Source organism: Pituophis catenifer, unplaced genomic scaffold (assembly GCF_029215685.1).
Source record: "Pituophis catenifer annectens isolate HBS135680 unplaced genomic scaffold, rPitCat1.0.hap2 SCAF_2, whole genome shotgun sequence".
Taxonomy (NCBI): domain Eukaryota; kingdom Metazoa; phylum Chordata; class Lepidosauria; order Squamata; family Colubridae; genus Pituophis; species Pituophis catenifer.
In genome coordinates this window covers 196,871,431-196,884,581 of record NW_027256882.1, presented here as the reverse complement: position 1 = coordinate 196,884,581, position 13,151 = coordinate 196,871,431, and the positions used below count along the sequence as shown (strand labels likewise).

The 13,151-nt window shown below is 35.4% G+C and overlaps 1 protein-coding gene across 1 annotated transcript; it reads right to left on the bottom strand.

Annotated features, from left to right (window-relative positions):
• Window positions 1-229: 229 nt before the first annotated feature.
• On the bottom strand, window positions 230-10,380 carry PPP2CB (protein phosphatase 2 catalytic subunit beta). The gene is made up of 7 exons (XM_070938481.1): window positions 10,021-10,380; window positions 5,365-5,574; window positions 5,092-5,265; window positions 3,862-3,951; window positions 3,502-3,663; window positions 2,372-2,490; window positions 230-911 (listed from the first exon to the last, which is right to left on the bottom strand). The coding sequence occupies exons 1-7, from the start codon at window positions 10,120-10,122 to the stop codon at window positions 839-841; spliced, it is 930 nt and encodes a 309-aa protein (XP_070794582.1). The 5' UTR covers window positions 10,123-10,380; the 3' UTR covers window positions 230-838.
• Window positions 10,381-13,151: the final 2,771 nt, after the last annotated feature.

Here is a 13,151-nt window from a genome sequence, read left to right as displayed (position 1 = left end):
TATATTTTGGTTTAAAAGAATACAAGATGGTGGTCATTTTTAATTTCATCCTAATAGTAGGCCTGAAAATTTAATTAAAGAATTATATATGCTAAGGTCTCCAGTGAACTTTGTCATCCAAACAAATACTTAGAGTGGTAATATCTGGCCAAGTTCTTTCAATTTCCAGTCATAAGCTGTCACCTGATTTATCTTATACAACGAAGCAGATAATTATTTGCGTGCATGCTGAAGAGAAACACAGACAGATAAATTATTCCATTTCAGCATATCCATCTGTTTGGAATAATGATCTGCAGATTTATTTGTTCAAATACATCAATAAGATGCAAGCACTTTCATGACAAATATACAGAAAAAAGGGATCAACACAGAACAGTAACCTAGTTTAAATGGAAAGAAAGCTTATGACAATATACTCCCAAGAGATTTCTTTTCTCCAGTTAAGTTACTTATGTCAATAAAATAGAGGGCAATAGGCTTAAGAGGGACATTAGTTTGTACATTTTCATTAAACTTCAAAATGTTAATACATGCCAGTTGAACACTACAACTAAAATGTACATATAAGCAAGAAAGGGAGAAATTAGTTACCTCTTCTCTCTGAACAGTCCAGTTACTACAGTTACAGCAGGCAAACTGGCTGTTGGATTGACTGATAAAAGGTTTAGTGTGTGAAGTCAGTCTTACGTTGTGCTCAAAACTGCTCATCCTCATTCTGGCACAGTTTGGTCCATAAAGAGGCTTTAGGCTGAGACAGACCTCAACTTATCAAATAAATTGTTGCTTTAAAAAAAAGCCAAGTATACTAGTACTGCTGAAGGCCAGGCTGAGATGTTTATAGGAAGTAGTCTGGGGTACGCCGAGTAACATGAGGCTCTCCACGGCGAGGTGCTGGATCAAACTGAAGGCTGTGGAAAGAAAACAAAACCTTTACCTTTAACTGATTATGAATGTATAAACTTTATATGCGATTCTCAACTTGTTACTATTTATGTAATCTATATGCATATAATCAAGTCAAAATAGGTTTTTAAGAGGTAAGAGGGTTTTTTTTTTTTTGAGTAAAAAGATGCCATACCACAAACAAGTGATGTTTAAGGAGGAAACTTAAATTTAAACTTCTCTGGAGAAGTGCAGGAAACCAACAAGTAATACTGACATCTGAAATATTTCTATCAGGTTTTGAGCAAACAGGGTGTTTAAGGGTGGGTGGGTGGGCAACAACTGGCATCTCGGACAAACACTTCCCATTCCAAGCTTAAAATCGCCTAGATCCTTGGAAAAAATGGGCTGAAATCCAGCTATTTTACCTGAGTTTAGGATGTTGTGGGGAATGAGCCTTGGTGGCGCAGCAGACTAAAGCACTGTTAAGTAACACCAGCTGCCTGCAATTACTGCAAGTTCAAATCTCACCAGGCTCAAGGTTGACTCAGCCTTCCATCCTTTCGAGGTAGGTAAAATGAGGACCTGGTTTGTGGGGGCAATAAGCTGACTTTGTATAAAAAAGAACACCGCTTGGGGGGAGGGGGGGCGAAAGCCCTACTAAGCAGGTATATACAAAAGTATGAAGGCTATTGCTTAACGCATTGTAAGCTGCCCTGAGTCTCCGGAAAAGGGCGGCATATAAATCCAATCAATCAATCAATCAATCAATCAATCAATAAGGGACACATACAACTTGTTTTCAGGTTCTCTACTATGTTTTAAGCTACTTATAACAGGACTAAACACTATACATTAATAGAAGCTTTGATTTGTAATACAATCAAAATATTTTGCATTAACTGAAACAAAAGGTACAATTTAAAAAAATTAAATTACTTTTTATATTACTCTAAAATTAGATTATCAGTGATCCAACCTAAAACTAAGGAGAAATTTTCTGACAGCGAGAACAATTAATCAGCGGAAGGGCTTGCCTTCAGAAATTGTGGGTGCTCCATCACTGGAGGCTTTTAAGAAGAGACTGGACAACCACTTGTCTGGAATGGTATAGGCTCTCAGGGGAAGAACTCCAAGGTCTGTTCCAATTCTGTTATTTTAAGTTCTAGTGAGTCTTATTTTAAAAAGGTTGTCTTGTCTAATCAGAACTATATGAAAAAACCAGCAAATTTCAGTTCACATGTTCTCAATTCTATCATATCTTTCACAAAGTCCGTTCACATAACATGTTCAACCTGTTTAGTTAAAAACCTAATAACTATTTGTGCACATCCCATGCTAAATTTGTATTTACTTTAGTTCATTTGCTTTGATTTTTCTGTGACAAAATTACAACCTATTGGGTTAATTTATGGCTCACGTTATAAAAATTACAATCTTATTTTTCTGCTAAAATGTATTTTTTGTTAAAACTGAAGATTCTTACAAGGAATATTTTAAAGTGTCATCTAGTTCCATGATAGCAGCCTGATTTCCACAACGGTAACAGTAATTAGGTGCGCTGAAAATAGTGACTACATTTCGATCATGGCACCAGTTGTAGCCCTGTAATGGGAGAAAAATAGTTTCAATAAAACAAGATACATGACTTAACTAAGAGACATTCAAAAAATGCCTTGCTTTATCTTTTGCAAATGCTTTTTACTGAAATGTAATAAGACATTAATAGTGAGTTTAATGCACTCTGAGATGAAAAATCTTAATTGTTCTTGTCTTCCACAAAATTATTTAAAATATTACCCTTGGATCATTAATATCATAAACCTTTGACTTATGTTTTATTGTGAAGAACTAAACACATCCATCTCTTAAAAACTGTTCCAATTCACTCATTTAAGTTATGTCAAAGTGAGACTTCATTAAGATTGATAAAATATAAAGCTAATTAGAATTGCAGAGATATTACAGGAGTGACTGATGAAAGAATTTACAAAGTCTGAAGAGGAGACTGAATGAATATGTGTGTGTGTGTGTGGGTGTGTATGTATGCATATATATGTATATGTATATGTATATGTATGTATGTATATATATATATATATGTGTATATATATACACACACACACACACACACACACACACACACACACACACACACACACACACACACACAGTACTGACCTTTAATCTACTGGTAAAAAGCAATTATAATGAGATTATATATATTAAGCTGTGATATTCTGATCCAAAGACAGATAAATACCTCCAATGAGATTTGTATGCTCATGTACCAGTCAGCAGAACTTTAAAGAAGTTGAATCTTTCCGTGATCTTGTACAGCCATACATGGTACCACAAAAAATGCATTTCAGTTCAGAAGGCATTAAAGAGACAGTAACGCAGTATACCTGCTATGACAACTCTCTGGGAATACAAGACTACCATACAGGACTAAGAAAAGGCATGGCTGCTGAGAGGTGCAACTAGTGTAACTGCCAGATCTGAAACACCTTTGATATTTCAGATTTATATAACTGTACTTCCTTCATATAAACTTTTTTTGCCTAAAGATAAGGCACTTTGAATTCTCAACTGATTGGTACAACATAATTTTACCTCCATTACAAGTTGATGAGCCCGAGACACCAATGTAAGTCCATTGGCATGGTTAAATGTTTCAGAAATATCCTGACCAAACGTGTAGCCTGCACCACGTGGAGAGATCCCCCAGCCACCACGATCATCTGGATCTGACCATAACAGATCACACATTGGACCCTATTTAAAAATGGAAAGAATAGTTTGTACACGTGTATATAACTCCAATATATGGGAACAATATCAGCTGCTTTTATGTTAATTTTAGTTTCTTCAATTCTAAAAAATTGATAATTTGCTTTAACATTCTAAAATGTAAGTTCTTCAGCAAAAGGAAAAATACCATAATCTCCATAGAAGGATTTCCATTAATGTTACCTCATGTGGAACTTCCTGCAAACGATCAAGTGCTCTAATATGATCCAGTGTATCTATAGAAGGCGAAAGACCTCCGTGGAGACAGAAGATCTAACAAGAGAAAAGATCAAATTACACATATGCAGGCAGAGTCTACTTTAAACCTTTATTTCTTGATTAATTTTTTAAGGCCACTGAATTAAGACAGTGTGACTCTGAGCAGACTTCCCTCTTCCTGGCATACCAATATGGCAATTTTTACTTTAATTTGGATTATCTGAATCTTAATGTCAAGTCATCGTCACTGGATAATTATAGTTTAGCTTAATAGACACTGATTTTGAAATTTATAACACTGCTTTTTTATCTCTAATCCCCATTACATTTCCCAACTGTTCAGTCTAAGTAACACAGTATGGTATAGTTAAAAGTAGTACAGCTTCTGATTTTCCTGGGTATTCAAAATTTTAAACTATACGAGCACATTTTATTTAGACTAATATTTTAAGTTATATCTCTCTAGAACTATATGGTCTTCTGAATGTTAACCCTTTGTTGTGTATAAATGTATTGTGAATGTTGGATATTTATCCTACGGTTGGGTAGATAATATATAGAAAAACTATGTTTGTGACTTTAAATGATATAAGAAGAATGATTGGCTGTGTTATTATCAGGCAGCCATAAAAGTAGACAGGAAGCCCGGGAGCTCCTGCTCCTGCTATTTGATGATTGATCTCCTGAAGAGGGACTGTGTGTGACTGAAAAGAACTGTAAGCAAACTATGTTTTGTGTTGGACAGTGATTATTCAAAGACGTTTTATCATTGTTTTGAGAAACCAAGTTTGTTTTTTCACTAAGAGTAAAGAATGTTTTATTTTTCACCATTCAGAGTCTGTGAGTATCTGTGTGTTTAACCAGCAACGTATCTCTTTGCTGTCCGGTCTGTTGCCTACTATGCAGAGGGAAGTTTTACCCTCAACAGTGAATGTGTATATGGACATTTTCATTTAATGACATGAATTGAGGATGTGAAATCTGAGGCATCAGGCAATTATACTACCATTAGGCAATTGTTATACTAACTTTCACACACCTGCATCTTCGAGAAAGATTTCCAAGAGTAACAAAAAAGACAATACTAGATACTCATTTATTATTCAAAGATAATAATATAAATTAATTATTTTATCAAATGATCAAACTTTAATGAAACCTAATGAGACCACATAGTTGCATAACATTACTTACCTGCCCATCTACTAGAGCTGTAAGAGGAAGATAATCAAATAAATCTGTGAAATATTTCCAAACATTGGCATTTCCATATTTCCGCAGACATTCATCATAAAAGCCATATACTTGTGTAATTTGTCTGCTTTCATGGTTGCCTCTTAAAATTGTAATGCGTTCTGGGTAGCGCACCTAATCACAGAGAATAAACAGACATTGTAATAATCCATCCATATAATTGGTTACATCATTACAGATAGGCTTCTAATAACCTGAGTTTTACAAACTCACCTTTAATGCCACAAGAAGTGTCACAGTTTCCACTGAGTAATAGCCTCTGTCAACATAATCTCCCATGAATAGGTAGTTTGTATCTGGCGATTTCCCACCAATTCTAAAAAGCTCCATAAGATCGTGGAATTGCCCATGGACATCCCCACACACTGTGACAGGGCAACGAACCTCCTGAACATTTGATTCTTTTGTTAGTATCTCTTTAGCCTAATAAAGGAGGAAAAAACATACAAACAGCTGATCAGCTGGGAAACTTGCCTAAATTAGATTTACAATTAAATTAAACAAACTTCAAGAAAAATTCCTAACAAAAAATTTAGGATATTTCTGTGAAGTCATGTTACAGATTCAAAATCCTGTTCAGCCTCAACTATACTCATAATTTTGCTCACTCAGTTGTTTCGTCCAACCTCATTTTCTTACCTGTAACTGGCAATTAAGGTAGTTTAATAAAATTAGGAGAATGAAAACATATATTTAAAAAACTCAGGGAAGGCTTTTAATTATAAATGCACAGTATATACAAACCTGAATTTCATCAGCAACAGGCTAAAAAACTGAAGGTACCAAAAAATTAAACACTAACTAGAACATTGTTGTTTTTTTCCACCTGCAATCTTTTACCAATGATAACTTTTAAAAGATACTAGTTTTTAGGAATTAGAACTTTTTTCTCCCAAGCACATCATTTGCCAACAATAAAATACAGAGTGGATTGGATTACTGGATTTGACAACCTATGCTTTATAAATCTAACACAGGGGTGTCAAACCCACATCCTCATGGCGTCATCACGTGACATATCAAGACTTTCCCCCCCTTTGCTAAACTGGGAATGGCCGTGGCCAGCGTGTGACGCATCCGGCCCACAAGTTTGACAGCCCTGATTTAATAAGTCATTGATAGGTCTTCACATATAGTATTACTTAAATATCTAAATAATATCTAAGTAATATCTAAAGTTAGCATTACATTGCATGTAATTTTTATTTTTCTTAGTTTAGAAAAAGGGCACATTATTACACAATTTAGAAACTGTATAAAATTACAGTAATACAATATAGTATACATGCATTTGTATATCTAGTAATGTACCAATTCTTATTAGAAAATAATTACATTGTTATATTCTTACATTTTTACTATTAGGTCTTATCTTAGATGATTTATTTTTAATTAATATTAAATGGTGAAAGCATTTTATGTCATTAGACATAAAATTGTAAAAAAGGTTTCACAATTAAGGGAATTGTTTTAATTTAGTACTTACCTAATATTTCTACAAATTTAATAGAAACAAGTAGTAACTAGTAATTATGTATTGTAAAAGTGGTTCTCCATTTTTCAAATTTATGACTGAAAATCTGAAATGAATACCTGTGTGACTGGCAAAGGAACTCTATGTAAACATGAAATATCTATGTCTTAATACGTCTATATTTAGAATGAGAAACATGCCATGATATTAATAATTTTAAAAATAAAAGACAATTTAAAATTTAAAAAATCAATTTAATTGAAACACAATTTTAAATAAGAACTTTTATTTACTTTGTTAACTCCCAGGACTATGCTGAAACTTTTGCATGTAATAGAGTAGGGGCTTCATTTAATTCTCAATCCTTCCATAATGCAATTAGTCATTGACTTACAATCACAACTGAGCCCAAAATTTCCATTGCTAAGCAAAACTGTTAAGTGCGTTTTGCCCCATTTTACGACTTTTCTTGCCATAGCTGTTAAGTGAAATACTATAACTGTTAAGTTACAGTTAAATTACAGTCAAGTAAATCTGGCTTCCCCATTGACTTCTTGTCAGAAGATCACAAGACCTCAAAACACAGCAACTGTCATAAATACATGCCAGTTGCCAAATATCCAAATTTTAATCACATGACCATGGGGATTTAAGTGTGAAAAATGATCATAAGTCACTTTTTCAGAGCCACTGTTAACTTTGAATGGTCAGTAAATGAATGTTTGTAAGTCAAGGACTACCTAATATCATGCTAACATTGTTAATCTATATCAGTAACACTTTTGGTTATTGTTCTTTTGCTAGAAATGGCTAAAAAAATACTATTCCAATACTGCGAAGATAAAACAAGTAGAAAAAAATGAAGGAATTTCAAATATTGGCCCCACCAGATTAGATGGAAATATATAAATTTTAAATTACACAGAAATCATCTGCATAACTTGAAAGTCTACATGTTTTTATTTCAAATATTACTAGTTCATGTTCATTCCTTTTTTTGGCAGCAAAGTAACAACTGCTGCATTTATACAGGTAGTCCTTGACTTATGCTCACAATTGAGCCTGGAATTCGTAAGTTGTTGCAGTTGTAAGTAGAGTCACCATTCAACCGGACTCAATTTTACAACCATTTTTTATGACAGTTGTTAAGCAAATCATGTGGTCATAAATCAAAATGCAGTTGATCCAATGGCATTTTTTTTGCCAGAAAACTGCAAAATAAAATTATAAAACACCATCATGTGACACTATAACTAGCTATAAATTCCAGCCAGTTGCCAAACACCTGAAATGCGATCTGAGTGTGATGATGGTTTGGCAGTCATAACTTCAACAGGTCATAAATTAATTTTTTCAAGTCTGTTGTAACTCTAAACAGCAATTAAGCAACTGGTCGTAAAACAAGGACTACCTAAGACTCAAAACTAGCAACTACCAACTTCCAAATATTTTTACTTTTAATAGTGATAATGCCATTATTTCATATGGCTTGCTCTGTTATAAAGAGGCCCATGTAAATAATGTTTCATTTCAAAGTTCAAGGCTCTATTTTAGAGCAGAAGCCCTTGCAAAAATAGGTGGTCTATCAGGTCCTAGGGAGAGTCAATTATTTATTAGGACCAAACAGTATTCAAGGCCAGCCTCTGGGTATAAGGAGCTTTTTTAGAGCCAAAGGCTGAAAATAACAGACTGAGGTTGTTGTAAAACAGAATAAGGATAACTTTTTGAAGGATTGGTACCTTAACCAAAAAGGAATATCTTCAAGCAGTTTTAAATCAACGTTAAGCAACTACGTGTATATAGAAGTTGAGAGTAGCACCAAGAAAAAAACCCCAATGTAGCCAGAGTATCACATATCTCCTACCTTTAATAAAAATATGAAGAAATTCAAAGCTTTCATGACTTCTATACTAAATACATGCCCAAACCTATAATTCAGCTCAGGGACCTCTTAAGAAATTTAATGTGTAAATTATTAACGTAAGACATATTTTGATTCTGATCTGCCTGAAAAAAATCATAAACCAGACTGCTTTATTATGTTCAAACTGAGGGAGAATCCTATTAATTTAAAAATTTATGTTTTAGTCTCCTCATGGTTATTCCACATATGGGAAATGTACATATAAGCATCTATTGTACTTCAGCGCTTTTTGTTGAAAAAAATGAGTTCTTCAAGTGAAATAACATAACTAGAATAGAGAAAGCTGCATTAGTTGAGATCTCAGTAAAAGGAGTTTTATTTACCACTGGCAACTAAAAGAAGTATAATTTTGAATAAAAATTCTTTAAATGCACTGGGTCCTATTTATGCCTCATCTTCACAGTAGATAGGAATGTTACACAAATGAAGATAACTGAATCATCAAAGGACACCAAGTACACAACCACTGTACCCTGTTAATCTTTCAGTAGCTCTAGCTATGAATATAACATGTACTATGGTGTTTGTAGTTTGTGTAAATAAGAATTGTGTGTTTAAACAAATAAAAATCTGTGAATCTTCAGTGTTTTAAATATATGTAGGGGGGAAAATAAAGGGAAGAGAAGTTAATCTAGAAGCATTATCATTAACTTTTCACAACCTGTTTTCCAACTCCATATTTAATTAAAATAATGTTAAACTCTTCCTAGATACTCATTATTTTACTGTGGTGCAGGAAGTCCCACGAGAGTGTTCTATTCATCTTTCTCCAACAAATGTCATGGCTGTATATAAATCAGTCATATAAATCAACCAGAAATAAAAAGTGAACAAGCGAGAGTAGACAAAATCTATCCCACTCGTTTTTGTGTGTTTTGCCTTCTATACCACGGATCAGAGAGATCATTCCACCGTTTTTTCATTTTCATCCTGCCTGACCTTGACTCTCCCCTGGCAAAACAGAAATTCAAAGCCTCCCCATGTCCACCTTTGCCGATCACAAGACAAAATCTCAGAAACAAGGACAATTAAGGCTACAAAAACATTCTCAGGAAGACAACGGCTACGATGTGCGCATATTTTTAAAAAAATTAAAAGCCGAGGAGAAAAGTATTGTCTGAGAACGATTCTCAGGCTCTCCTTTAATCTGGATATATATATATATATATATATATATATATATAAATATATATATCAGGTAGGCAAAGACCTTTCTTGATAAAATCACCCTGTTCAGAAATCTGTCTCCATCTTTTAGCCTTGGAACTGTTGCCTTGGCTCTCAGAGCCTGTTCTACGGTACCCTCAAGCTACTAGCAGAAGGAAACAAACCAACGCCTTTTCTGAAGCAATTCTCGGCCTCTTTTTCTTTTCCCACCCTTCCCTTCTATGGGAGACGTCTTTCGGATAGGAAAACGAGCGAAGTCGACCCCAACCCAGAGCCCGCTTTCCCCCTTCCGCGTCTCACCCACCTTCTCGCACAGGGTCCGCACTTGGCTCTCGCTCAGCTGCTTGCACTCGTTGAGCTGCTCGATCCATTGGTCCAAGTCCTTGGTAAAGCTCTTGTCCTCCATGCCGGCCCGCCGCCTGCCGCCAGCTCAGTTTCGAGGAAGGAGAGCGCTCGGCGGCGCGGCCAGCGCGGCGTGCTTCGGGGAGGCCCAAAAGCAGCAAGAGGGAGACGGAGGGAAAGGGAAGGCCGCCGCCGCCGTGGCGCCGAAGGAAGGAAAAGGGGAGGGACCAACGGGCAGAGAGGCCCAACCGCCCGTCTCGACAGGGCGCGCGAGAGCCTAGGCCTCCCTCCTTCTTTCTCCGGCACCGTGTAATGGCGGACGCCGACGGTCACGGCATTGCGCACTTCCGCTTTACGTTCACGTCAAATGGGTGAGAGCGCCCCCTTCCAGCTGGAGGACTCAGCTCTTCATTCGAATCGAGCACAGCCCCTGGTCGGCCAAAGAAAACGTCGGTGAAGATTTTCGGGGGTCACAACCCAGGCTGCAATACCCAATTTATTAATAATCCAGGTAGTAAGTGAGTGGAAGTCACTTTTCCAACCACTTTTCTGAAGCATAAACAGCCCTATGATATAGCAGTAGGAACAAAGGGGAAATAGAAAGTGAAAGTACAGGTAGTCCTCGACTTACAACAGTTCGCTTAGCGACCGAAGTTATAACGCACTGAAAAGTTACCTATGACCATTTTTCACACTTACGACTGTTGTAGCATCCTCATGGTCACAGGATTTATATTTGGATGTTTAACAACTGATTCACATTTATGACTTGCAGTGCCCTGTGGTCATGTGATTACTTTTGAGACCTTCTGACAAGCAAAGTCAATGGGGAAACCAGATTCACTTAACAACCGTGTTACTAATTTAACAACTGCAGTGATTCACTTAACAAGTGTGGCAAGAAAAGTCATAAAATGGACCAAGACTCACTTAACAAATTTCTCACTTAACAACATAATTTTTGCCTCAATTGTGGTTGTAAATTGAGGACAACCTGTAGTATCTTGGCCTTGGCTTTGGCCATCTGAATTTGTTTTCTTCAAGTTTTAGCTGAATACGTGGTTTTGTTGAAGGCATCCCATCTCTCCTGAAGATTCATTATAGTATATTTGTATTTTAAAGCATCTTTTTCATATTGTAAACTATATGTTAATTATTTAACTGGATGTGACCTAATTAGTACTTGGAGATAAGTTCATCAGCAAAGATTAGGTTGAGACAGTTGGTTCAAAAACACATTGGTAGAAACCTACATTAATGTATTATTGATATCACCAGGAGTCAGGCCCAGCTTAGCTTTTTAGTAGCAATGCCACGGTGCAGATTTGTATTAATTTTATTAACAGCTAAGATTTTTCAGATATACTTAGCCAAGTAGATTCCAACCTAAGGTAAAGATAAAGGTTCCCCTCAGAAATATGTGCTAGTCGTTTCCGACTCTAGGGGGCGATGCTCATCTCCATTTCAAAGCCGAAGAGCCAGTACTGTCCGAAGATGTCTTCGTGGTCATGTGGCTGGCATGACTAAATGCCAAAGGCGTATGGAACACTGTTACCTTCCCACCAAAGGTGGTCCCTATTTTTCTACTTGCATTTTTAACGTGCTTTTGAACTGCTAGGTTGGCAGAAGCTGGAACAAGTAATAGGAGCTCATCCCATTACACAGCACTAGGGATTCGAACCGCTGAACTGCCGACCTTAACCCTAACCCTAACCTTGTACTTACTTTGTTAATTGCATTTTCTATAACCATTGGCAGTCTTTTTTGCATCCTGGTTTAGTTAAATCTCAAGGAAAGACATTATTGGATTGCCTCAGATCAAGAAATGGGGATAACTAGAGCAATTGTGTGAAACAAAAAATATCACTCCAAGCAACGCATTCATTTTTATCACAGGAATTTTCTCCAACAATAAAAATTGCAGTGTTCCCCACCTTAACATATATTTCTTTTTTAGCTTCATTCCATATCTTAACATAATTTATTTACTTATTAATCACATTTATATAGCTGCCCATCTCACCAAAGGTACCTCTGGGTGGCACACAACAAATGGATAAAATCACATATACAAAACAAATATAAACAATTTATAACAACTTACATTTTGCCTTTGTCATTATGATACTGAGCTAGTTTACTTTGTCTCAATCTTAAAACCTGTTTTCTTTATTCTTTTTGATCCTCTATTTTTATGTTTTGTTAATATCTTTGTCTTCTGATTATTAATCTTAAAATCTGCTAGTGTAAAAAACTCTTTTAATGTTTCCATTGATGCCTTTTTAATCCCTTTAGTGGATCCTTAAGAATCAATAGCAAATCATCAGCCAATGCCCTATAAGTTTCTTTATTAATTTTACTTTCCCAAATATTTCATTTTTAACATCCTTATTCAATATTTCAAGAACTAAAATAAACGGCAGAACAGGCAACAGGCATTCCCTGTCTTGTCTCTTTTTATAGCTCACAGGATTTTTATAGCTCTCCACTAACAATTATTTGTGTGTATATCGATCTTAACCACTTTATAATATCCATTCCAAAATTCATATCTTCCAAAACTTTAAACAGGAAAGCCCAGTTCAAATTGTCAAAGGCCTTTGCGTCTAAAAAAAATGAATGTGGCTTGTTTTTCATTGTGTTGCTCCAAGTATTCCAAAATGTCCAACATATTTCTAATATTAGCTTTTAACTGTGTTTAGGTAAAAACTCACACTGAACCTCAAACTTAAATTCCTGCAAAATTATATGTTATTATAATGTTATCCGTTGATACTTTCTTATTAAAGTCAAATTTTGTCCCACCTTAGGCATTAATGCTATATTAGCCTCTTCTTAGCTCTCTGGCATCTTTCCCTCTGTAATTCCAAATTCATTATATTTTGTAAAGCTTGCAAAAGTTCATTCTCAAAGCATTGAGAAACTATAAATACTATAAAACTATATATATAGTTTTGCAAACTTCATTATTATGGAGCCATTCTTTTTCTATGTAATCTTTGGTAAATTTTGTGTCTTTAAATATCCATCTATTTTTCCATGAAAATTTCTTGTCCTTTACAATATCCATGAATCACTATGATTATACTTTTT